Source organism: Dipodomys spectabilis, unplaced genomic scaffold (assembly GCF_019054845.1).
Source record: "Dipodomys spectabilis isolate Male_0828 unplaced genomic scaffold, ASM1905484v1 ptg000003l, whole genome shotgun sequence".
Lineage (NCBI taxonomy): Eukaryota > Metazoa > Chordata > Mammalia > Rodentia > Heteromyidae > Dipodomys > Dipodomys spectabilis.
In genome coordinates, this window is record NW_024870680.1 from 18,237,742 (window position 1) to 18,263,444 (window position 25,703).

Genomic DNA, 25,703 nt, shown 5'->3' on the forward strand with positions numbered 1-25,703 from the left:
GAGAGTTTTATTGTCTTCAAGTCTATCAAATGTTTAGCTTTAATATTTTCATTATACCCAAGAATATTTTAGGGTGAATTCATTCTCTCCTATAGTTCAGTCCTCCTTTAACCATTCTAGGTGTGACAACACATTCTATTGCCATGCCTAGAGTAAGATCTTAGAATAATTATTCTTAGCTGATAGGGATGAAAATGTTAATTTATAAATATTATCTTATAAAATGAATATATTTGTTAATAAATATTATCATTCCTATCATCTAAGAATAAATCTCCTTGAAGCCTCTCTGTAGCTCTATATTATTTTAGCATAATTTTATTTACAAGTCTTTGTCTCCTATTAGCTGAAGCTATCGTTCATACTCTGTATCTTAGGGAGTTGATAAGCCACATTTTTGTCTTTATTACCTTAAATATGCTAGGATCCCTCCCATTTTAGCATTTTTAAGTTCCCAGAATAATGCTCCTTGCTCCCCAAACATGCAACATAATTAAATCTTTTTTCATGTATTTGGTTTTTAGGGGAAATCATTATTGTTTGATTTTTAAATTCAGTATTGTATTTTCGTTTTCTTTTTCTTTTTTTGGGAGGGGGTCCGTTCGTGGGGCCTGAACTCTGGGCCTGGGCGCTGTCCCTCAGCTCTTCAGCTCAAGGCTAGCGCTCTACCACTTGAGCCACAGCACCACTTCCAGCTTTTTTCTTTTTGCTTATGTGGTGCTGAGGAATCGAACCCAGGGCCTCATGCATGCAAGACAAGTGCTCTACCACTGAGCCACCTTCCCAGCCCCAGTATTGTATTTTCTTACCCCCACTAAACCAATTTCTATGAGAATAGGGAAAAGGACTGATTTTTTAAAAATTAAGTTTTTTATTGTGAAAATACTGTACAGAGGGGTTAGTTACATGAGCTAGGTACATTTCTTATCCAGGATTGTTGCCTCCTCCTTTGTTTTTCCCCTGCCATCCCTTCCCTCCCACCTCCTCAGCTATACCCCCCTTACCCCCACCCCCAACCTCAGGACTGATTTATTCTTGTTTGTAACCACTACCAACAATGTTTTCTAAACATAGGAGAAATGTTCCCTAGATTTAAACCCATTTAAAGAAAGCTGCTAAACACAGAATTTTCAATCTTCTAAAAAGTCCAGAACTTCCCACCCATTGTACCTTGTTTTTCTAAATGAAGATATTTAACCATTTCTGTAACTTCTCATATAACATGAATAGGAAACATATCTCTGAGTTCGTCTCTTTGCTATGCTTTGGGGATTTAACCTCAGAGGAATTCAGCTCTCTTGTGCGCCTGTCTCCAAAGGAGATTGTCTGTGCTTAGATCATTGAGCTGATAATACTCTCCGTAAGTTCTGGAAGTTATGTGCTGTTACCTCAGTTGAGAACATACCTTCACCGCATACAAAACTTCCTTTCCAAAATGTCATGTTTGACTTTCCAGAAGCTCCTTCCTTTGACAGGACCTCAGGCTCTGAGTCTCCTCTCATAACCACAGTAAGTTCTGAAGACTAGCCAAGGTCACCTTGGTTAATATCAGGGCATTTGATCTCCCATTCTAAACTTAAAATTGTTTTGGCAACAGCTTGCCAAGAGTGCCAAACACTTTTTTTTTTAAATGTTAGGATACAGAGGCTTGCAATTCCTTTATAAGGGAACTGAGTGCAGGATTTGGAACAACAACAACAACAACAACAGGCTCCTGTGGCACAATAGATGCTGCCTGTCTGAAAACTGCTAGGTGACCTTCATCTTCAGTATTTGTAAATGCACTATTGTTTTTTTTTTGGTGCCAGTCCTGGAACTTGAACTCAAAGCCTGGGCACTGTCTGTCCCTGAGGTTTGTTTTTGTTTTTGTTTTTGTTTAAGGCTACTATTTTTTTTTTTTCTCATTCTACCATTTGTGCCGCAGTTACACTTCCAGCTTTTTGGTGGTTAACTGGAGATAATATAGTCTCCCAGATTCTTTTTTTGTTTTGTTTTGTTTTTTTGGTTTTATTTTAGGTCCAGTTGGGCCTGGGCGCTGTCCCTCAACTCTTCAGCTCAAGGCTAGCGCTCTACCACTTGAGCCACAGCGCCACTTCCGGCTTTTTTGTTTTTGCTTATGTGGTGCTGAGGAATCAAACCCAAGGCTTCATGCATGCAAGGCAAGTGCTCTACCACTGAGCCACCTTTCCAGCCCTCCCAGATTCTTTTGCCCGCTGCTTTGGTGCTGTGATCTTCAGATCTTTGCCTCTTGAGTAGCTAGGATTCCAGGAATGATCCACTGGCACCCTACTAGATTATGAGGTTTATCTGCACACTGGAATGGCATTTATCAATAACTATGAAGACATTTGTGAGCACATGAATGGGATTGGAGAACATTATGTTAATTGAGATAAATCAGAGAGTTAATATCATATGTTCACATTCATATGTGGAATCTACGTGGAAGTTTGCTCAGAAAAGAAAAATATGCTCATGTTTACCAGAATCTGCAGGAGGGGGCACACTTGGGGTCTTAATAGTCTAAAGAATCTGTTTGGGGGAGGGTAAGGGGGAGCACAGAAACAGGGGGGACAAAGGGTAAACAAATGCAGCAGCCACACCTATTAGACATGACGTTGAAAATGAACTATACAACTTGTGGGTGGGGTGGGGGTGGGAAGGAAAAACTGGAAGAAAGTCAGGAAAGAAAAAGAAAGAAAGAAAGCTTCATTAGGTAAGAGGAATAAGTCATCTTTTTAGATCAATTATACAGAATACCATGATTGAGCACTGCACATTTCATCTTAGCTGAGAATAAAATTCTAATGTTCTAATCACAAAGGCTAAATATTTGAAGTTCTGGCTACATTAACTTCATCATATGTAGTATTAAAAACTATGGTACCACTTTGTTTCCCATAAAAATACACAATTATGCTTTATCCGTATATAATGAAAACAAATTAATAAACTATTTAACTTAAAAAAAACTGGGAATACATTAACTATAAAAGGCCATATGATTACTGCACTGCAAATAAATAAATAAATATATCCCAAACATACCTGGCTTGGCACAATAAAATGGCTCACATCTTTTGTTGTTGTTGTTGGTTGTGGGGCTTGAACTCTGGGCCTGGGCGCTGTCCCTCAATTCTTCAGTTTAAGGCTAGCACTCTAGCACTTGAGCCGCAGTGCCACTTCTGGTTTTCTGGTGGTTTATTGGCGATAAGAGTCTCACGGACTTTTCCTGCCCGGGCTGGCTTTGAACCGCAATCGTCAGATCTCAGCCTCCTGAGTAGCTAGGATTACAGGCGTGAGCCACCGGGGCCTGGCTGTGGCTCACATCTTTACACAGTGCAAAGATGGAGCTATTGTGATGAACTCTTTTGGAACTCACAACTGAAAGCTCAGAGCAAAACTAAGTTATTTACAAAGCTGTCTGTGCCATGTAGTCACTAAATATTTTATTTTGAGGATACATTCACAGGATCTTACTGTTTGTCAGATTTTATTTATCATAAATTAAAGATAGTTTGTCACATCTATAGGGCATATACATTTAGTAGAAATGTCTGAAAGGAAATTCATGTAGTTATTAATAATTGATTCTTGATAACCTTTTTATTTTCCTTCAGACTTTTTTTTTTTTAATTTTTATTTATGTTTTATTGTGAAAATACTGTACAGAGGGGTTACAATAGCATGGGCAAGATAATGAGTACATTTCTTATCAAGCATTGTAGCCTCCTCCTTTGTTTCCCTTCCCCTCCCTTCCCATCCTCCCTCCACTCCCCCTCCTTCAGACTTTTCTACGTTCAGTATTTATATATGAAGAACAAACCTGTGCCATAATTAAATTACCAACATCCAACTGAAGGGTATCATTTTAAAACCTTGACACATAACTTTCTAGATCCTATTCATGGTCATAAATCTGAAAATCATTTCCATGGTAGCAAAAACTGAGAATGAACCATATTGAAAAAAATTAAAAAAAAAAACCAAACAGCCAGGTGCTGGTGGCTTAAGCCTGTGAGCCTAGCTACTCAGGAGGCTGAGATCTGAGGATCACAGTTCCAAGCCAGCCGGGGCAGGAAAGTCAGTGAGATTCTTATCTCCAGTTAACTATCAGAAAACTGGAAGTGGTGCTGTGGCTCAAATGGTAGAGCGTTTGCCTTGAGCTGAAGAGCTCAGGGACAGTGCCTGGTCCCAGAGTTTAAGCCCCACAACTGACAATAAATAAATAAATAAATAAATGCAAAAAAACTATTGTAAATACAAAATTCCTTCAGACACCATGTACCACTGGAGTGCAGGGCACACAAGTTAAAGCCAAGGGCTGGGAAGGTGGCTCAGTGGTAGAGCGCTTGCCTTGCATGCAAGAGGCCCTGGGTTCGATTCCTCAGTACCACATAAGCAAACAGAAAAAAACTGGAAGTGGCGCTGTGGCTCAAGTGGTAGAGCGTTAGCCTTGAGCTGAAGAGCTGAGGGACAGCGCCCAGGCCCAGAGTTCAGGCCCCACTACTGGACACCCCCCCCCCCCAAAAAAAAAAAACAACAAGTTAAAGCCAAGAGGATTCAAGTCAGACCTGAGAGGGCACTAGGCCCTGGCAACTACAATGTGGGCTTTATTTGAATGATGAATAAGCATAAATTAGTGTAAGCAAGAGAACAGCAAATTTAGAAGGATTTTTATTGTTGGAAGAAAGAAAGAAGTATGAAGAAATAAAAACAAAGATGACCAGGAGGATTGATGCAGGGTTGTTTCTACTGAGTAGAAGTTTAAGTGATTGAAGTAGAGGCAGGAGGACTCCAGGGAATTGTACCTGAAGTCCTACCCTCTGTGGAAAGGATAAGCTTGTTTGCCAGTCCCAGATTTGGCTTATTGCATAACCATACAGAATAAAATGTACGTGAACAATAACAGAATTGGAGGAAAAATATTGAGCCTGGTTTGGACATTATTCTGAGCCTTTCATGGGCAGTAGTATGGGTAAATAATTCCTAGGTATGAATGATGTTGCAATTGTTCAGTGCTTATAAAGCTTCAGTTTTACAGATTAAATTCTAGAGATCTGCTCTGCAGCAAGGTAGCTATTATCAACAGCATTATGCTGTGAACTTGGATTTTTAAATGGATCTCTATCATATTAAACACCCTTACCTTAGTAGTATACCTCAATCCTAACTTTATATTGTGTTTAAAGGTTCTCTAGGACTCAACTAGAAAACCATGCAAAGGTATGTCGCCATTAAATATCTTGAAAAACTCGGCTAATATCACTCAAATTTTGTCAAACTATTCTTTACAACCTCTTTTTTTTTACGTTTTTTAATTGTAAAAACACTGTTCAGAGAGGTTGCTGTTACATGAGCAAGGTAATGAGTACATTTCCTATCAAGCATTGTTGCCTCTTCCTTTGTTTTTCCCCTACCAACCTCTTCAGAGCAGTACACAAAATAGAATATGAAAGAAAACACATCTTCAAATTTTCAACATAGGTTGTTCCTGTAGATCTTTAATAGTCCATAATAACAGATTTCTAGTAGGCTATCTATAAAAAATATTAATTTACAGCCATACCAACTTTGCAAGGTGTGGCTACAAATTTCAATTTTCCATTATTATATAGTACTAGAAATGGAATATTAGACAATAAACACTTGAGTCAAGAAACAGGGAAAATATGAAGAAAATAATCATATTGACTTGATTCTGCAAAATTTGGAAGAGATGCAAACTAAAGGTTTAGCTGGGCACTGATGTCTCATGCCTGTAATCCTAGCTACTCAGGAGGCTGAGATCTGAGGATCTGTGTTCAAAACCAGCCTGTGCAGAAAAGTCCCTGTGAGACGCTTGTCTCCACTCAACCACTCAAAAACTAGAAGTGAGCTGCACCTGTGGCTCCAAGTGGTAGAATGCTGGCTTTGAGCAAAAAGAGTTCAGAGACAGCATCCAGGTACTGTGCCCCCACGATTGACTATAGAAAACAAGACAAAACAAAACAACAACAAAACCCCCAAAGGCTTTGAGCATACCTATGGGATGATCTTAGCCTAGGAGAGCTGTGATCATACAAATGGAGATTGGAGATACATGCTGATATTTTCCTAGTCAACATTGGCAATTGCCGCGGACCAGGTTCTGTCGGGACGACGGAAGACACCTAGGGGAGGAACCTGGAATAGGATGGGGAGATGGCAAACAGACAACTCACACACAAGAGGAGTGGATGCTGAGTGCTGAGTGCAATTTAATGCAGAGGATAACAAACTTTTATAACAGAAGTCTTCATGAGAAAGGGCAAAAGGTTACACAATCTTGCTGCAGGGCTTGATAATTGGGTGGTCATCAGCTGATCACCTGAGAGGCACTTGTTTCCGGCTTATCTCTAAGAAATACAACGATTACGATTACGATGTTTGTCACCAATTAACCATTACCTATCTTTATAGAGGCCTTAACTTTCCCATAAGATCTTTCCTGTTTTTTCTTTAATAGTAAACCTCAAGGAGACCTGGATCTAGCAAGTCTCTTAGTAAATAGCAGGAGATTCTTTCTCCTAAATAATTATCTCAGCAATTGCCATACATTCTTTCTGTTCTAGCTGAGCCTACAGCTTCTTGTAAGTCCCTTACAAACAATTCCTTCTGCTGAAGTGACTTCGTGAAACCCCCAATACTTTTATATTTACTTATAACTTGTCTACTAGCCTCCATAAGAGGGGTTTCAGGGTAGCACTTAACTCTGGTGAGTTAGCCATATTTTTAAGACACTCATCAGATATTGGAGTCGTCAGCACTCTTAAGAAAGAGCTTTGAATAAGGGAACGTTGACAATGAGTAAGTACAAAGAGCAGTAGAAACAGTAAAAGATTAATAGGCACTCTTATGAGGAAAAGAAAGGCAGAAAGACATCTTTCCCAGGGGATTGCCAGCCTTTCCAGGAGTGGGCCTCTTAGAAGCCCTATTCCCCGAGGTAGACTTCGGTGAAGTCCCAAAACTTGGAGACAGGTTTCTGTAAAGCCCCATTCTCTGAGGTAGACTTCGGTGAAGTCCCAAAACTCAGAGATAGGTCTCTGAAGCCCCTTTCTTAGGTCTGATAGATGGTTTCCCATGCTAAGCAGACTCCACCAGAGTAAGCGTGGCATTTGCCCCTTTTTTATTTTTTAGATGTGCCAGAGAAATTTCTTCTCGTATAGAGGAAATGGAGCGGAAGACTAGTTTGAAGAGAACTGGAAAGACAACAAGAATACATATAACAATTAGTGTTATGACTCCAAAGGTAACTAAATAGTGCCACCAATCTAAAGGATTAAGACTTTTTAATCCTTTCTGTAAGTCTTCTGCTAAAGAATTTATCCCTGCGGTTTCCAAATGAGCTTGACTAAAGGCTGAGATGTCTTCCTGTAGCTGTCCTATATCATGAGTTAAGCTATTGTCCTTCCAGATTCCTTGTAAATGCACTTTGGTAGCTTCCCAATCTAAGCTGTCATTATAAGGTAATGGGGTAACACAAATATACTTAAATGACTGATGATATCTAGTGGTCAGCTGGGTTTTAAGATTATTAACTTCAGTCCCTAACTTTAAGACTACTTCCTCCAAAGCCTCTAGTTTGCTGTCTAACTTTTGATCAATGATTTGCTGCTCTGTTAATGCTAGAGAAACATTCTTATTTAACTCATTAACAAAATGTGCCGAGTGCACTTGTTGTACTAGCGCAGTGGTGGATACAGCAAGCGAGGTTACTAATGCTATAAGGGAAGCAATTCCAAAGATCAATGTTGTAACAAATCTTTTTGGTCGTATTAATTCATACAAAACACGAAGTGTTTGCAAAGCAGAATTATCAAACCAAGGATCATTATGCAAATTCACAGGAAGCATTACATATTCAGGTCTTTTTACAATAATTACTACTGAAAATTCTTTATCTATGGAAGCATCAACACAGTTGGTCAGCCAAGAGTAACATTGAATTAAAAAGGAATTTCCTACATGTGTAATATTAATTTTTTATCACTTCCAATTAAAGCTGCATATGGATAAAACAAACAAGCTCTTAATGCAATTGACTCTGGTAGGTTAGCTTTGGGCTTTTTTTAGCAATACCATATTTGCAGCTGCAGCAAATCTAAACAAATTTTTATGGGTAACGGTGGTTCCATAATGACTAGATTTAGCAACCCACATTGGGGTGACAAACCCAGGCGTGAACCAACGCCTTACCGGTTCCGGGCCAATCGGAGCTCTATAGCTTGTGAATTTTACTTTCTCATTTTCTTTCAAATATTTTTTATAGTCATAAGTTGGATTGGCAATGGAAAAATCAAATACCAAATCTGTAGTACCCCTAGGCCAATGTACAGAGGCAGAATGTGGAAATCCACAATCCAACCATGTTGGAAGTTCTTTTTCTGTTTTGCTGTCCCAAAATTGATCTTTATCCCGGTAAGTTGTTAAACAATTTGGAAAAGGCATGCTAACATTGTTATCTTTGTCAAAGGTCTCATTGTAATTAAAATACCCAAGTGTTTGAAAACTCAATTCCCACATCACTCTCTTACTGCTAGAAGCAGTATTAGTCTTATCAGGTGCATCAGCATAAAGGGTCCTGTAGTTAACAGGCAAGCATGCAAAGGGAGCACGGCCTTTTAAAGCCAAGCATATAGGGGTGACATCAGATCTTCCCTCATAATCTAGATACGTGGAGATCATAGGCTTTTCTGACCCCACTGGAATGCCCCCTAGTATAGAGGTATCATTCATCAGTACTTTTATGTTAGATGGGTGAGTCCAACCCACGGGATGAAGCAAAGGTGGATCAGGAGCATACGCCCAATACATCGTACAAAAAGCGTACTTCACCTGTAAAGAAACAAGGGCAAGCATGGCTAAAAACATGTTTTCCGGATTGGGTTGATTTCCGGTGATTTCAACAGTGTGTCGAGCTTCCTCGCACAACTTCTTGATCTGTTCCCACGTAGGTGGTGCAGCGATTTTTGTAGAATCAGCCTGCGGTGGTGATAAAGTCTTCATCTTCTGCACCAGTTTTCTCTCCCGATGTATTTTCACTTTCTTCTTGACTCGTTTTTGGGCCCGAGAAAGGCCTGATGAGTCTGTCTGGGACCCAAATGGGGGATTCTGCATCCTGTGGGAAAACACAAGCATAGCCTCTCCCAGATGTTAACAGGATGTCTGGCCCATGCCAGGTTCCAGTGAGCAGATCCTTCCATTTTACTAAAGGAAAAGTTGTAGTTTTTTCCATGCCCCAATGTCTCATCATCGGGGTTATTCCTTGCTCATCAGCATTGAAATGATTAAGGACCAGCAAAGCATGGTTAAGAGTGTAATGGGGGGAGTATTGCTTCCCTCCTCCCCGTCTAATTCTTGTCAATTGATTTTTTAAGGTCTGATGAGCCCGTTCTATGATTGCTTGGCCTTGTGGAATCCCTGTTTTGTGCACAATTTTCCATTGTGCACAAAATTTAGCAAAAGCTTTGGAGGTGTATGCTGGTCCATTGTCTGTTTTTATTTCCTTAGGAATTCCTAGGTCCACAAAGGCTTTAACCAAATGTTGAATAACATCTTTCACAGCCTCTCCAGAATGGGCTGTAGCAACCATGGCATGAGAATAAGTATCTATACTAACATGGACAAAGGCAAGTTTCCCAAATTCTGTTACATGGGTAACATCCATTTGCCATAACGCTCCAGGCTTTAAGCCTCGAGGATTAACTCCCATTTTCTGTGGATGAAAAACTTCTGGGCATGCCTCACATTCCCTGATAATTTGTCTTGCCTGTTCTCGAGACACTTGAAACATCTTTCTTAAGGCATTAGCATTTTGATGATGTAGTCTATGACTTTCCTGAGCTTCTTCTAAAGCTGACATTACATGACTTCCCTTAGTTAATAAGTCTGCAAACTTGTTCCCTTGAGACAAAGGTCCGGGGAGATTGCTATGTCCCCTGATGTGTCCCACAAATACCTTTGCCGTTCTTTGTTGTAATAGCTGTTGTAATCTTACTAAGTATTCTTTAACTTTAGATTGACTAGTAACTAGGGCTGTTTCAATGGCAGGAAACAAGGAAACCACATAGCGGGAATCTGTGCAAAGGTTAAATTCCTCTGAATAATTTTGAAATGCTAGCAGAACTGCAATGAGTTCTGCCTGTTGTGCAGATACAGTTGGGTTATAAGATATTAATGGTGGTCTTGTACTGCAATAAACCACAGACTTTCCACTAGAAGATCCATCTGTAAAAATAGTTAATGCCCCGCCCAAAGGCTCTGTAACCACAACCTTTGGAAATATCACAGGAGTTTCAGTATAAAAATGTAACAAAGGATGTTGGGGCATATGAAAGCTTATTTTACCTGTATAAGTTAATACAGCAATTTTCCAATCATCATCAAATTGTATCAAATGATCTAATTGTTTCTTATTATAGGGGACAATAATGTTAGGTATTTCTTGGCCAAATAATTCTCTAGCTCTTAATCTAGCCTTTAAAATCAAATTAGCACATAAGAAGGGATATGAAGCAACTATTTTTCCAAGGTTATGGGAATAATGGATCCATTCCAGTATCCCATCCTGCCAAAAACATCCTGTGGGAGTGAAGCTTGTAGCCAGAATTATAAAGGACCATGTTTGTGTAATATTAATTTGCTGTATTTTAGCTGTATTTAATGCTTCTTCTACTAATCTTATACAGGATAGGGCTGCAGGAGTTATTTCCCTGGTAGATTTAGGATGAGGATCTCCATTCAACATTTTCATCAAAGGATCTAATTGTCCTGTAGTTATTTTTAAACTAGGCCGAATCCAATTAATATTTCCTAATAATTTTTGGAAATCATTTAATGTTTTTAGTTTATCTATTCTAATTTGTGTCTTTTGGGACATAATATAATCATGTCCAATCACTTTTCCTAGATAATTTAAAGGTCGTTCATGTTGAACTTTATCAGGAGCTATTATTAGCCCGAATTTTGTTAATTGTTCTGTCATATCCTGTAATATTTTCTCTGTCTTTTCTCTAGTTTCATCGGCCATAAATATATCATCCATATAATGAATAATATATGCCTCTGGATATTTTTCTCTAATTTGTTTTATAGCCCTCTTCACATATTGTTGACATAAGGTAGGGCTGTTTTTCATGCCCTAAGGTAGCACTTTCCATTGGTACCTATCATAAGGTTGTTTAAAATTAGCCGAAGGGACACTGAAGGCAAATCTCTTGGAATCTTCTGGTTGTAATTTTATTGTAAAAAAGCAATCCTGTAAGTCTATTATTATTATATATCTACCCTGTGGGATTGCAACAGGAGAGGGTAGGCCTGGTTGAAGGGCTTCCATGTCATGCATGGTCTCATTCATTAATTGCCCTTAGATCCTGTAATAACCTCCATTTTCCTGACTTCTTTTTTTATTACAAAAATTGGAGTATTACAAAAAATGGACTGGTAGTCTCTTCTATCCTTCCTTGACTCAATTGTTCTAGAACTAAATCCTGTATGGCTTGAATCTTCAGCATAAAGCTGTTCCTCAACGGCCCCTATGAAAAATTTTGCTCCTTTGATGAGGAGTCTATTTGCCCTATTTGTATATTTGAGTCAAGGTGGGATTAGGCAACTTTAGATATGAAAGTAAAAGTATTTGGGCTATCCTCTGCCCTTTATGAATTTGAATAGTCTCTTTTAGAGACCTTATCATGACTTTTATAGTGGTAGGACTGTCTGAGTCTATTACTCCTGGTAAAACCTCAAAATTCTTTTTATAGTTTGAACTCCGGCCTATGATTAGGCCCATCACTCCCGAAGGGAGTTCCCCTTTTATGTTTGTCTCTAACAATACAACCCCATTATCTCGGGATATGATATGATCTTGAGTGGCAGCCAAGTCCAATCCAGCACTCCCTGGAGTGGCTCTAGGCAAGTCATGAATAGTTTGCTTTAGTTCCTCTCTTGGGGAGGGGCTGAGAGGTTGCCCCTCCGTCCATTTTTTGTTTCCTCTTGAAGAGGAGTTCCATCTTTATGGAACTTAGATTTACATTCATTTTTCCAATGGTTCCCTCTTTGACACCGAGGACATAAGCTTGGTGCTTTTCCTTCTGTTGCTTTTGAGCTTTACACTCTTTTTGAACGTGGCCTGGTTTGCCACAGTTATGACATACTCTTTGTTCAGGATTATATCCTGAGCCTCTGGTTACCTTTTTCACATATGTTTGAAAAGGCGTTTCTTTTATGGCAGCAGCATACGCAAGTCCCTGAATCATAGCAGGAGAAGCATCTATGCAAGCCTTAACATAGTCTTGTAGGCTTCCTGTTTTTCTTACTGACCTGATCAATTCCTGACACACAGTATTAGCATTCTCCCATGCCAATTGTTTGAGAATGATTTGTGATCCCTCAGAAGGAGGGAACATTCTTGTAATAGCTTCCTCCAACCTAGCTATGAATTCCTCATATGGCTCCTCAGGCCGTTGCTTAATTCCTGATAGAACAGTGGTCTTTCCTTCCCCTGATGGTAACTTTTTCCAGGCCATAACAGCAAGCTTAGTGATGGTTTCTAAAATCTCCTTTGAGAAGTTGTTTTCTAATGTCTGCATAATCCTCCTGACCAGTTAACATGGAGACTGTAGGCTTAGGGCCTGAAGCAGTGAATAATCGCCGTTGCACTTCTCCTTTAACAAGGTCCTCATATTCTGTTCTCCACAATACGTATTGCCCCGGGGTTAGCACCGACTTTGCAGTTTGATACCAATCATAAGGAGTTAGCCAATCAGTTGCCATGGAGTCAAGGATTGTTAAAGTAAAAGGGGCAGAAGGACCCATAGTTTTTACTGCTGTTTGTAATTCTTTTAGCACTTTTAAGGATAATGGCTCCCACTGAGGCGCGCCATGGTCTAGGTCAATAACAGGGAAAGTGAAAGTAGTATCACCGAGCTTTTTTGCCTCTAACATAGCTGCTCGAAAGCCTGTGGACGGAAGTGCGGGCATTTTCACTTTTTCAGTATTACTGTCCCCGTCTCTATCCAAATCTATACATGGTTTTTCCTTATTATCTAAATTTGTAGCTTCCATCATTGTGCCATAGTTTGGGCACTGATTGGAACTCTTTAACTCAGAGGTTTCTTTGACTGCAGGACCTGCTTCCTCGGCTAAGCATTTTAGCTCAGTCTTTTCCTCCATAAGATCTCTTATCTGAGCCCATAGTGAATAGGCTGTCATAGGAACTGCTGCTGAGCCATGAGCTTGGTAGAACTCTTTTATCCCTTGTCCTACCTTTTGCCAATCCTGTAGAGAAAGGCTTCCTTCCTCCGGGAACCAAGGATTAGTTTGTAACACAAAATTATAAATTTTTTTCACTGTTGCTGTGGAGATTTTAATACCTCGTGCTTTTAGCATATGTTTTAAGATAGAGACAAACCTATTCTTATTCTTAGAAGATGAACTCCCCATGATTTACTTGTTATCTTTCCCAGCTGCAACTGAGGGGTCTGCAGCACACCAACGAGTTTCTGACTACTATTCCAGGTGAAAAGAAAAGAGAGAGATGCTTACCTCCCAAGGTTCCTTGACTGAAGAGACTGCTTCGTGCCCCGCTTCGAGCCCCACGTTGGGGGCCACCTGCCACGGACCGGGTTCTGTTGGGACGACGGAGGACTCCTAGGGTAAGAACCTGGAATAGGATAGGGAGATGGCAAACAGACAACTCACACACAAGAGGAGTGGATGCTGAGTGCTGAGTGCAATTTAATGCAGAGGATAACAAACTTTTATAACAGAAGTCTTCATGAGAGAGGGCAAAAGGTTACACAATCTTGCTGCAGGGCTTCATTATTGGGTGGTCATCAGCTGATCACCTGAGAGGTACTTGTTTCGGCTTATCTCTAAGAAATACAACGATTACGATGTTTGTCACCAATTAACCATTACCTATCTTTATAGAGGCCTTAACTTTCCCATAAGATCTTTCCTGTTTTTTCTTTAATAGTAAACCTCAAGGAGACCTGGATCTAGCAAGTCTCTTAGTAAATAGCAGGAGATTCTTTCTCCTAAATAATTATCTCAGCAATTGCCATACATTCTTTCTGTTCTAGCTGAGCCTACAGCTTCTTGTAAGTCCCTTACAAACAATTCCTTCTGCTGAAGTGACTTCGTGAAACCCCCAATACTTTTATATTTACTTATAACTTGTCTACTAGCCTCCATAAGAGGGGTTTCAGGGTAGCACTTAACTCTGGTGAGTTAGCCATATTTTTAAGACACTCATCAGATATTGGAGTCGTCAGCACTCTTAAGAAAGAGCTTTGAATAAGGGAACGTTGACAATGAGTAAGTACAAAGAGCAGTAGAAACAGTAAAAGATTAATAGGCACTCTTATGAGGAAAAGAAAGGCAGAAAGACATCTTTCCCAGGGGATTGCCAGCCTTTCCAGGAGTGGGCCTCTTAGAAGCCCTATTCTCCGAGGTAGACTTCGGTGAAGTCCCAAAACTTGGAGACAGGTTTCTGTAAAGCCCCATTCTCTGAGGTAGACTTCGGTGAAGTCCCAAAACTCAGAGATAGGTCTCTGAAGCCCCTTTTTAGGTCTGATAGATGGTTTCCCATGCTAAGCAGACTCCACTGGAGTCGGCGTGGCAGGCAATAGTGGTGGTGGTGGTGGTGGTGGTGGTGGTGGTGGTGGTAATATGTGTGTGTTGTGTGGCTCGGAGATCAATTCCAGGGCCTCACACATGGTAGGTAAGTATTTTACCACTGAGCTATGCCAACTCAGAAATGTGTGGCTTTTAAGTTTCCTTTCTTCAATGAAGATATAAATAGTTCTATCGTTTGTTGCAAGTTATTATTAAGAAAGGGCCCACAAAGTTCCTTATAACTAAATCTTGTTACAGCACAAAACTATGCTTTACGAAGACAGTTTAAAAAATGTTTAATTATGTTTATGCTCAGAGAAAGAAACATTGAGAAACATGTTGTGGTTTATCTTTTCTTTTCTTTTATGCCTCTTAGAGAAATATGTCTTCATCACTCAAAGGCTCCAATAGCTCCAAATTCCAAGTGTCTGAGTTCATCCTACTGGGATTCCCAGGCATTCACAGCTGGCAGCACTGGCTGTCCCTGCCTCTGGCTCTGCTCTACCTTTCGGCAATAGCTGCAAACCTTCTCATCCTCATCACCATCTCTCAGGACCCATCTCTGAAGCAGCCCATGTACCTTTTCCTGGGCATCCTCTCTGTGGTGGACATGGGACTGGCCACCACCATCATGCCCAAGATCCTGGCCATCTTCTGGTTTGATGCGAAAAACATCAGTCTTCCTGAGTGCTTTGCTCAGATTTATGCCATCCACTGCTTTGTTGGTATGGAGTCTGGGATCTTCCTTTGTATGGCCTTTGATAGATACGTAGCTATCTGTCACCCTCTCCGTTATTCATCAATTGTCACCAATTCCTTCATCTTCAAAGCCACCCTGTTTATGGTGCTTAGAAATGGCTTGTTGGTCATTCCAGTGCCTGTACTTGCATCTCAGCGTAATTATTGTTCCCAGAATGAAATTGACCACTGCCTATGCTCTAACCTTGGCGTCACCAGCTTGGCGTGTGATGACAGAAGGCCAAATAGCATTTGCCAGTTGGTCCTGGCATGGGTTGGAATGGGTAGTGACCTCAGTCTTATTATGCTGTCTTATGCCTTGATTTTGCGTTCTGTACTTAGACTCAACTCAGCTGAAGCTGTAGCCAAGGCTCTGAGCACTTGTAGCTCCCACCTCATCCTCATCCTCTTCTTCTACACTGTTGTGGTAGTGATTTCAGTGACTCACCTGGCAGAGACCAAGGCTACTTTGATTCCAGTCCTACTCAATGTGCTACACAACATCATCCCTCCTTCCCTCAACCCTATGGTGTATGCACTTAGAACCAAAGAACTTCGGGAAGGCTTCAGAAAGGTGTTACGTTGGGGCTCACAAAGGAAATGACACACTAGAAACCATCATGATGCTTGTGAACTTCAGCTTCTTCCAAGTTAACCATGATTTCTAAGGAGAATGGAGGAGGAAGTCAAAGCTTTTGGGATTTCCCTTTCCTATTTTTAAATAATCAATCATGAAAGCATCCAAAAGAAAAAAAGAGAGGAAAAAATTTCACAAAAGTTCCAAACTTGGATAAGGCAAAAATTATAAATATATGCAAGGTTAACTTATTAAATCAATAACATGGGTAAAAAGCTGAATACATTATTTATATCCATTTGCTGAAATTAAAACATACTCACAAACATACAGAAACATACTGACATATATATATAATACACACACATATATATACATATATATTTAATGTAAGAAATAAGTGAGTGGAACATGAATTGCAGGTTAGGCTTGTACATTGTGACCAGTACCTTAGGAGCAAATCAGTTTAGCTGAGTAATAATGGTGAATGACTCCATTAACACGTGCTGCAGGGACGGGAATACTAAATGCTTTAGATAGCAAAGCCAATCCAAATATAATGAAGTTCTCCCCCCCCCCCCCCCCCAGTCCTGGGGTTTGAACTCAGGACCTAGTCACTGTCCCTGAGCTTTTTTTGCTCAAGGCTAGCACTCTACCACTTGAGTCACAGCACTACTTCTGGCTTTTTTTGTGTATGTGTACTGAGGAATCAAACCCAGGGCTTTGTGCGCACTAGGCAAGCACACTACCACTAAGCCACATTCCTAGTCCCATTTTGAAGTTTTTTTTTTTGTTTTTGTTTTTTTTATCGGTCATGGGGCCTCAACTCTGGGCCTGGGCACTGTCCCTCAGCTCTTTAGCTCAAGGCTAGAGCTCTACCACTTGAGCCAAAGCGCTACTTCCAGCTTTTTCTGCTTATGTGGTGCTGAGGAATCGAACCCAGGGCCTCATGCATGCAAGGCAAGCGCTCTGCCACTGAGCCACCTTCCCAGCCCTCCATTTTGAAGTTTCAATGCATGAGGAGATGGCCTAGCTTTAACATGCGGAACCCCAAATCTATCTCTCTGTCTATCTGTCTTTCTATCTGTCTTTCTATCTATCTATCTATCTATCTATCTATCTATCTATCTATCTATCTATCTATCTATCTATCTATCTAAACATCAGAGAGAATTTGGCTATTTATTCTTCCATTTCCAACCTTCTTTGACATCAGGTTTTTGACTGGATATATTTCTGTCTTTCCAGGTAGCTCCACTGCTTCAGCTGCAGTGTTTATATAAATCTATTTAGTGATACTATCTTTCCTGTCCCTTCAGGCAAGAGCCTATGTACCATCCCTGAGTTCTTCTTTTTTTCTTTTTCTTTTGGTATGTATTTTTTATTGTAAAAATACTGTACAGGGGGTTACAGTTACATGAGTAAGGTAATGAGTACATTTCCTATGGAGTGTTGTTACCTCCTCCCTTGTTTTTCCCTTACCATCCCTTTCCTCCTCCTCACCTCCTCAACCCTTCCCTGCCCCCTCCCACTGTAAAGTTCATTGTAAAGTTGTAAAGTTAGTTTTCAACATAGTCTTGTACATCTCGTTGTTACAACAGGTCATCCTATATCCTTATTTCAGCATTTTGTTATTTCCCTTCCCCTCCCCAAATTAGAAAAACGTATGTACAAGATTCAGGACACCAAAAAAAAAAAAAAAAAAAAAAAAAGATTCAGGACACCAGAATCAAATACAGTGAAAACAGGGGTTATACCAGGAGGGAAGAACATACAAAAGAAACAAAAAAAATCACAGGGTACATTGTAAATACATTAAAACAACAGCAAGAAAGGTAGAACCACTTGTGTTTCTATCTTGGGGTTCATGTCACTTAGCATCATCTTATATGGTCATATATACATAGCTTTTGAGCTTTTCTGGTTGTCCTAGACATATACTAGTTATTGCAAATAAGGGAAACCATGTGTCCCTGAGCTTTTCTACTCACATATGCCACAGCTCAACGTCTGGCTTTTTGGTGGTTGATTAGAGATAAAAGTCTCATGGTAATTTTCTAGCCTAGGCTGAGTTTCAACCATGAGTCTCAGATCTCAGCCACCTGAGTAGCTGAGGTTACAGATGTAAGCCATGTGCGCTGAAGTAAAACTGGGTTTTTATGAAAGTTTTGTCCTGGCTAGCCTCTAACTCCTGATCCCTGTCTTGTGAGTAGATATGATTAAGGGCAGGAGGATCATAGCTCAGCTTAACAACGGCTTCAATACTGCACTCATACCATTCTTGTCACAAGAATTTGCACCTGATAATTCATACATTTTTTGTGTTTATGCTGGTACTGGAGCTTGAAATCAGGGCCTTGTTCTCTTACTCAACTTTTCCTCTCATGGCTGGGGGCTTACCACTAGAGCCACACCTCTACATCTGGTATTTGGTGGGTTAATTGGACAAAAGATCCTCAAAGTTTTGTCTGTCCTGGATAGACTTGAACAGCTACTGTTTGATCTCATCCCTGTGGGTAGCTAGGATTATTATAGTCATAAGCAGCCATATATGCATAAGTCTGAACTATGAGTGAATTTCTACACTGGGATAAAATTCTTCAGTAATCTCACTTGAGAGTAGCATCAGAATCAGAGTTCATGTTATCTGATGCTTTTCATGTATTTCCTAGTCTGACTCAGTGAGCAATAAGGATTCAGTAGTGTAATTTAAATATCAACAGGTGGAGTGACTACAGAAGAAAAAGTAGGAGTGTATTTGTAAGTGTGGAAATACTGTATTTAAGTGCATTCAACATGCATGCCACCAGAACCTGCACAGAAAGAGACACCATTCTGCAATAATTGTCAAGATCATGAATTTTTATTAAAGTTGTATTGTTCTGTCTAATCCCCACATGCATTGGCATGCAAACACTCAGGGAAAGGTGAACACTTACATGCTGACAGCATTATGTATGCCTCATGTCCTCTCTCTTCCCATGGTGTTCATCTTCACAACAGCACCTGCTTTTCCCATCTTCTGAAACGTTCCCTTGGGACATAAAGCTCAGCCTATCCTTTAAAAGCTCAGCTCAGTAACAGTTATAATGGTCTTTAAGAGTTGATGGGCATGCCTGTGCATACGTAGTAAGATGGTGAGATTTTTCAGGAAGCAGATTTGAACACCTGGACAAGATCACTTGCATCTTTGTATTTCTCTTCCAAGAAACCAGGTATTCATGGGAATACAAAGGTGCAGAGGGCTAGAGGCATGGCCTTTTCTAAGGCAGTAAGAGCTAGTGGAGAATGCTTTGTGATTACCTGTGACTTAGTTATTCTCAGAAATAAAGGTTTGAATCCATTCAGCAGGCTTGAAAGCAGAAATGTTCTGAAAAACTGGGATTCCTTGCAAAATATTTTTAAGACAAAATTTCAGGCTATGATTTAATTTGATGCTTCATGAAAATTATGAACTTATTATTCCCCAAACCAAAAAGATATAATCAAGTGTGACAACACTAAGTAGAAAATTAACCTTAGAACACTCTCTCATTCATCAGAACACTATTGTCTCTTACTACTGGTCCTTCCCTGGACTCTCAAAGAGGACAGTTCTTCTTTTTGTTTTTTTCATTGTTAAGGTGATGTACAGAGAGGTTACAGTTACATGAGTAAGGTAATGAGTCCATTTCTTGTTGAACATTGTTATTCCCTCCCTCGTTTTCTCCCTCTCTCCTTCCCCTGACTCCCCCCTCCCAAGTTGTAAGGTTCATTTCCAACATAGTGTCTTGTGAGATTCACTGTTGCATTGGTTCACCTTTTGTTCTTTGTCTCACCATTTCTGAGATTCCCCTTCCCATTCCAAATCAGATAAACTTATATACAAGACAAAGGGTACCAAAATAAAAAATAGTGACAACTGGGTAAGCCAGAGGGGTTGGGGGAAACAAAGGAAGAAAGAGAAAACTACATACAGTTGTTTATAATTGTGGGTGTGTTTCACCCACTTTGATAGTAACACTTCATTGGAAACCTCCATTTCCATGTGAAGAGCAGAAAATAGTTCTTTTTTTTTTTTTTTTTTGGGTCCGATCGTGGGGCCTGAACTCTGGGTCTGGGTGCTGTCCCTCAGCTCTTCAGCTCAAGGCTAGTGCTCTACCACTTGAGCCACAGCGCCACTTCCGGCTTTTTTCTTTTTGCTTATGTGGTGCTGGGGAATCGAACTCAGGGCCTCATGCATGCAAGGCAAGCGCTCTACAACTGAGCCACCTTCCCAGCCCCGAGAAAATAGTTCTTAAAGATGATTAGTGAGAAAAGCAAACTTGCTATTTATGATATTGACAAGGAAGAGTAGATGCCAGTTGATATCTGAGTTATACTTTATAAGCAATGACATTTCTGCATTAATGTTACTTTTTTTTTTTAAAACACATCTGTTCATCCCCACTGAATCATATGAGTTAATTTCCTTCCAAGAAGAAATGCATCATAAAGTATTGAAATAATTTGAAATTGATTTTGGTAGGAAAATATCTAATTTGTTTTGTGTTAAATATTGTATTATTTTGGTATCAGTGTGGCTCTCTTACTGACAGATTTGTGCATGTACTAAACATCAGATCTAAAACTGTTGTATAAAATTTAAACCAGTTTTAGTGATTACAATGGTACCTACTAGAATCACAAGGAATCTAAAGTAGGATTTTTATCTTAAATTGTGGAAAGCTCTTTTTTTTTTTTTGGCCAATCATGGGGCTTGAACTCTGGGCTTGGGCGCTGTCCCTGCACTCTTCAGCTCAAGGCGAGTGCTCTACAGCTTGAGTCATAGCACCACTTCCGGTTTTCTAATGGTTTATTAGCGATAACAGTTTCACGGATTTTCCTACCCGGGCTGGCTTTGAACTGCGGTCCTCAGATCTCAGCCTCCTGAGTAGCTAGGATTACAGGAGTGAGCCACCTGCGCCTGGCAGAAAGCTCTTCTTTAGAATACAGCACAGGTGGGGCTAGGAAAGTGGCTCAGTGTTTGAGTGCTTGCCACGAATGCATGAGGCCCTGGATTTGATTCCTCAGCATCACATAAGCAGAAAAAACAAAACAAAACAAAAAAACCAGTAGTGGCACTGTGGCTTAAGTGGTAGAGCACTAGCCTTGAGCTGAACTGCTGAGGGACAGCGCCCAGGCCAAGTTCAGGCCCCACGACTGACAAAAAAAAAGAAAAAGAAAAAGAAAAAAAAGAGTACAGCACAGGTTTTCTCAGAAATACATGTTCTATTTTTGACTTATGCATAGCTAAATCTTTCTTGATTTTCTAGTACACTTTGATTGTAGGACTATATGGATTTAAGATTGATTATTCAGTTTTATTAAGGAAAAATGAATATTGTTAGATCTTTCTTATCAACTGTGACAATTTAGTGTGTCTAGACTGTTTATAATAAATGAATTTTGTTCTTCATTATATTTTCTAAAAATCAATTATGGAAATTTATATTAACATACACAAATATATACATGCATATGTAGGCACACACATGTATTGTTTCTCTTTAAAATATTTGTGAAAGTAATCTAAAAAAAATATATATATATACAACAATATATATAAAATGAAATATTTATTTCCCAATCTGACAAAAAGAAACTTTGGGGATTGATGCCATTGTGTTATTGCAAAATCTTCCGTGCATTAACAAGGGAAGGAACAAAATTATTTCAGTTTTCTGATATTGTTGTGAAGAAAACTCACCAAATATAGAGGGAAAATAATTAGGTACATTGGCTTAAAATGTTATAGTAAGTTTTTATAAAATTGTTTCTCAAAAGTAATCTTGATATAGCATAGTCTTCCTGTTATTTCTGTAGTGAGAGGAATTAATATTATTTCCCTAATTTGTGCCATGCTTGATATGTTGCTATGTGTTCTTTTCACTCAAAAACTTTCTGCCTACTTGGAAGGTGATTTCCTTTCTTATTCTCCATTTTTAATTGCAGTGAGATTAATTGTTTTTTTTTAATCACTGGATTATGTTCAATATGTAGTGTTGTTCAAATAGTTTCTTTCTTTCTTCCTTCCTTTCTTTCCCTTCTTTCTTTCTTTCGTTCTTTCTTTCTTTCTTTCTCTCTCTCTTTCTTTCTTTCTTTCTCTCTTTCTTTCTCTCTCTCTCTCTTTCTTTCTCTCTCTCTTTCTCTCTCTTTCTTTCTCTCTTTCTTTCTTTCTCTCTCTCTTTCTTTCTTTCTTTCTTTCTTTCTTTCTTTCTTTCTTTCTTTCTTTCTTTCTTTCTTTCTTTCTTTCTTTCTTTCTTTCTTTTTTTGCCAGTGATGGGGCCAGAACTCTGGGCCTGGGCACTGTCCCTCAGCTCTTCAGCTCTACCACTTGAGCCACAGCACCACTTCCAGCTTTTTTTTCTTATGTGGTGCTGAGGAATCAAACCCAGGGCCTCATGCATGCAAGTCAAGCACTCTACCACTGAGCCATCTTCCCAGCCCCCAAATAGTTTATTTCTAAAGTCAACATATATGATCTGGCTAATACATTTTTTCTTATTTTTTTGGATTTTCTCTTGTTTCATGCAATTAAAGATAAGTTTTGAAAAATTTATGTTTTCCTGGTAATTTATGAATTAATTTTGCTTTCTTGTGTTTCCATTTTTGCTTTACAAGTAAGAGTATTATCATATATGTTAACAATATCTAAAAATAAAATTAATGCATTCATTCATTAATCTGACTATCCATCCGAAGTATTTATTTTCTTTCCATTTAACTTTGACAGAGAAGTTACATAACATCAATATATATAGAAAAGAAAATGTGCCTCCAAATTAAATTTTGAAAATCTATGAGATCCTGGAATATTGTAAGAATTATATACCACTCTAATGTTAAAAATGCAAGAAAAGATGGATTCCTTCAATGTAATTATTGACATATATTTGTTTGCATAATTTTATTTAAATTTTTATTTCATGTGTTTATTTTGCATTTAAATTTCATGTTTACTTTTTCTTTTGTTAAATTAATTTTGTTAAATAAATTTTTTATTTTAAATTTCTGCTAAAAATGTAAATAATTTAAACATTTAAATTTAAATATATTTACACTTTACCTACAATAATAGTAACCTCATTTGCAGTCTTCATGCTACCAAGAAAGTTAATTCTTCCCAAGTGGTGAAGCTTAAAACATTTTTAGTGGTTGAGGCTGGATATAGGGCTAGGTAGGCCTACAAACACCCTGACCTAAGGTACCACTCTGATGTGAATAGTTAATAAAATAGCCTCAGGAAGAGATTTGCCTCAGTTGTTTAAGTTCAGCAAGCTATAACCCTGGTCCTATTCTAAGAGAAATAGTCTATCTCCCCATGAAACTTTTTCTCATAGGTCCCAAAAAATTGAGTTAGAATTTTGTAATGACCCAGGAAGGTTGTTTTTGAAGAGCACTGTTATGAATATATAGATTAAAAAACAGCTGATATTTTCAATACCATGTCTGCTGTGTCCAAGGAAGCCAGGTAAAGGCAAAGCAAGAATGGTGGCAGAGTATCTGAATAAAGAATAACTCGATGCCTTTAACCATTCCACAGCCTGAACAATGACAGCTAACCACTTAGGATGAGTGAGAGAAGAAAGTTCAACAAATACTGTTAGTGGATATGTGTCAGGTGTGACCAAAGCTAAATGTCAGTCATCCTAGAAATCACAGAGTTAATGACATTTTTACCACACAATTCCAAGAAAACAGAAAATCAAAGAGTCACACAGTGCTCCAGAACAATGATTTCTTTCTGGAAAAAGTGAAGATCCCTGGGAGGGGTAGGGAAAAATCTGTGAACCCTAAACAAACTCTATCCTGGTCACGATTTATTCATCACTCAACATTTCCAGTTAGCTTTCTAAGACTCTAAGGTATGAATTAGTCATCAGAGATTATTACAAGTTAAAATACTTTGAATGTACTTTTTTGTTTCAATATAAAATACAGAAATTCCCATGCTTGCTAGCATCCGCTTGCAATTTTAGCTCCCTAGGAGACAGAGGCAGGAAGATTGCAATGGTCAGTCCAGACTAAATAGATAGCAAGACATTATCTCAAAAGAAAAGAAAAGAGAACCCTGGGTGCACAGTTTAAGTGCTAGTGTATCCATTTATCACAAGGGATAGCCTGGCTCTGACAAAAGTATTACCAAAAGCTAAAAACATGAAACATGAAATTTATGAGAATAATATTGATGAAGCATATTCTATGCCATAAAGTTATATTTAGTAACTGCCAGAATCACAAGAAATAATAAAGAGAAGCATTGTTTTACTGTTCATATATAAAGAAGCCTCATCTACATTATGCTTGTATTTACTCAATTGTAATGGTCAGGTTTTTAAAAAGTGGGAGTTAGCGGAGTGCTGGTGACTCACGCCTGTAATCTTAGCTACTCAGGACATTGAGGTCTGAACATTGTGGTTCAAAGTCAGTTTAGGCAGAAAAGTCCATAAGACTCTAATCACCAATAAAAAAACCCAGAAACGCTGGAAGTGGCTCTGTGGCTCAAGCGGTAGAGTGCTACTCTTGAGCAAAAGAATCTCAGGGCCAGTGACCAGGCCCTGAGTTCAAGCCCCAGGACCAGAAAAAAAAAAGTGGGAGTGATTCGTGACAATAACTGTAATTTATATTTTCTCTTGTCTTTTATTTTTAGGAAACTCACATTAATTACAAGCCCTTTATTGCATGGCCATAGTAGCTTCATCATGCTTCCTTTAGGAAAACGCATATGAACTTGAAACCATTTCGTGGCCATTCTAGTCTGAGCATGTTAATACAGAATAAAACAGATCTGCCTCCAGCTTCATTTATTCTGAATGGGATTCCAGGGCTGGAAGACATGCACATCTGGATTTCCTTCCCATTCTGCTCCATGTACGTGGTGGCTATGGTAGGAAATTGTGGGCTCCTCTACCTCATCCGCTATGAGGACTCCCTGCACAGGCCCATGTACTACTTCTTAGCTATGCTTTCTCTAACTGACCTTGTCATGTGCTCTAGCACAATTCCCAAAGCCCTCTGCATCTTCTGGTTTCACCTGAAGGAAATTAGTTTGAATGAATGCCTGGTCCAGATGTTCTTCGTTCACACTTTCACAGGGATGGAATCTGGGGTGCTCATGCTGATGGCGCTGGACCGCTATGTGGCCATCTGCTACCCTCTACGCTACTCTACCATCCTCACCAATCCTATCATTGCAAAGGTTGGGTTTGTCACCTTCCTGAGAGGTGTGTTGCTCATTATACCCTTCACATTCCTCACCAAGCGCCTGCCCTATTGCAGGGGTAATATCATTCTTCATACCTACTGTGATCATATGTCTGTAGCCAAATTATCCTGTGGCAATATTAAGGTCAATGCCATCTATGGTTTGATGGTGGCCCTCCTCATTGGAGGCTTTGACATCCTGTGCATCACGATCTCCTACACAATGATCTTGCGGGCAGTGGTCAACCTGTCCTCAGCAGATGCCCGGCAGAAGGCCTTCAGCACCTGCACTGCCCACATCTGTGCCATCGTTTTTTCCTACAGCCCAGCTTTCTTTTCGTTTTTTTCTCATCGCTTTGGAGGCCACACGATCCCTCCATCTTGCCACATCATAATGGCCAATATCTATGTGCTTCTACCTCCCACCATGAACCCTGTTGTCTATGGAGTGAAAACCAAGCAAATACGAGAATGTGTCATGAGGATCCTTTCAGGCTCTAAGGATGGCAAATCCCACAGCATATGA

At 39.4% G+C, this 25,703-nt stretch overlaps 2 protein-coding genes across 2 annotated transcripts; both read left to right on the forward strand.

Moving 5' to 3' along the window:
• The first annotated feature begins 15,019 nt into the window (after window positions 1–15,019).
• On the forward strand, window positions 15,020–15,979 carry LOC122116398 (olfactory receptor 56B1). Its single transcript, XM_042690080.1, has one exon. The coding sequence runs from the start codon at window positions 15,020–15,022 to the stop codon at window positions 15,977–15,979; it is 960 nt and encodes a 319-aa protein (XP_042546014.1).
• An 8,758-nt stretch (window positions 15,980–24,737) lies between these two features.
• LOC122115914 (olfactory receptor 52N4) lies at window positions 24,738–25,703 on the forward strand. Its single transcript, XM_042689523.1, has one exon. The coding sequence runs from the start codon at window positions 24,738–24,740 to the stop codon at window positions 25,701–25,703; it is 966 nt and encodes a 321-aa protein (XP_042545457.1).

Excerpts from the sequence above, each read along its gene's own strand:
- LOC122116398 (XM_042690080.1), top strand. The coding sequence starts at position 15,020 with ATGTCTTCATCACTCAAAGGCTCCAATAGCTCCAAATTCCAAGTGTCT.
- LOC122115914 (XM_042689523.1), top strand. The coding sequence starts at position 24,738 with ATGTTAATACAGAATAAAACAGATCTGCCTCCAGCTTCATTTATTCTG.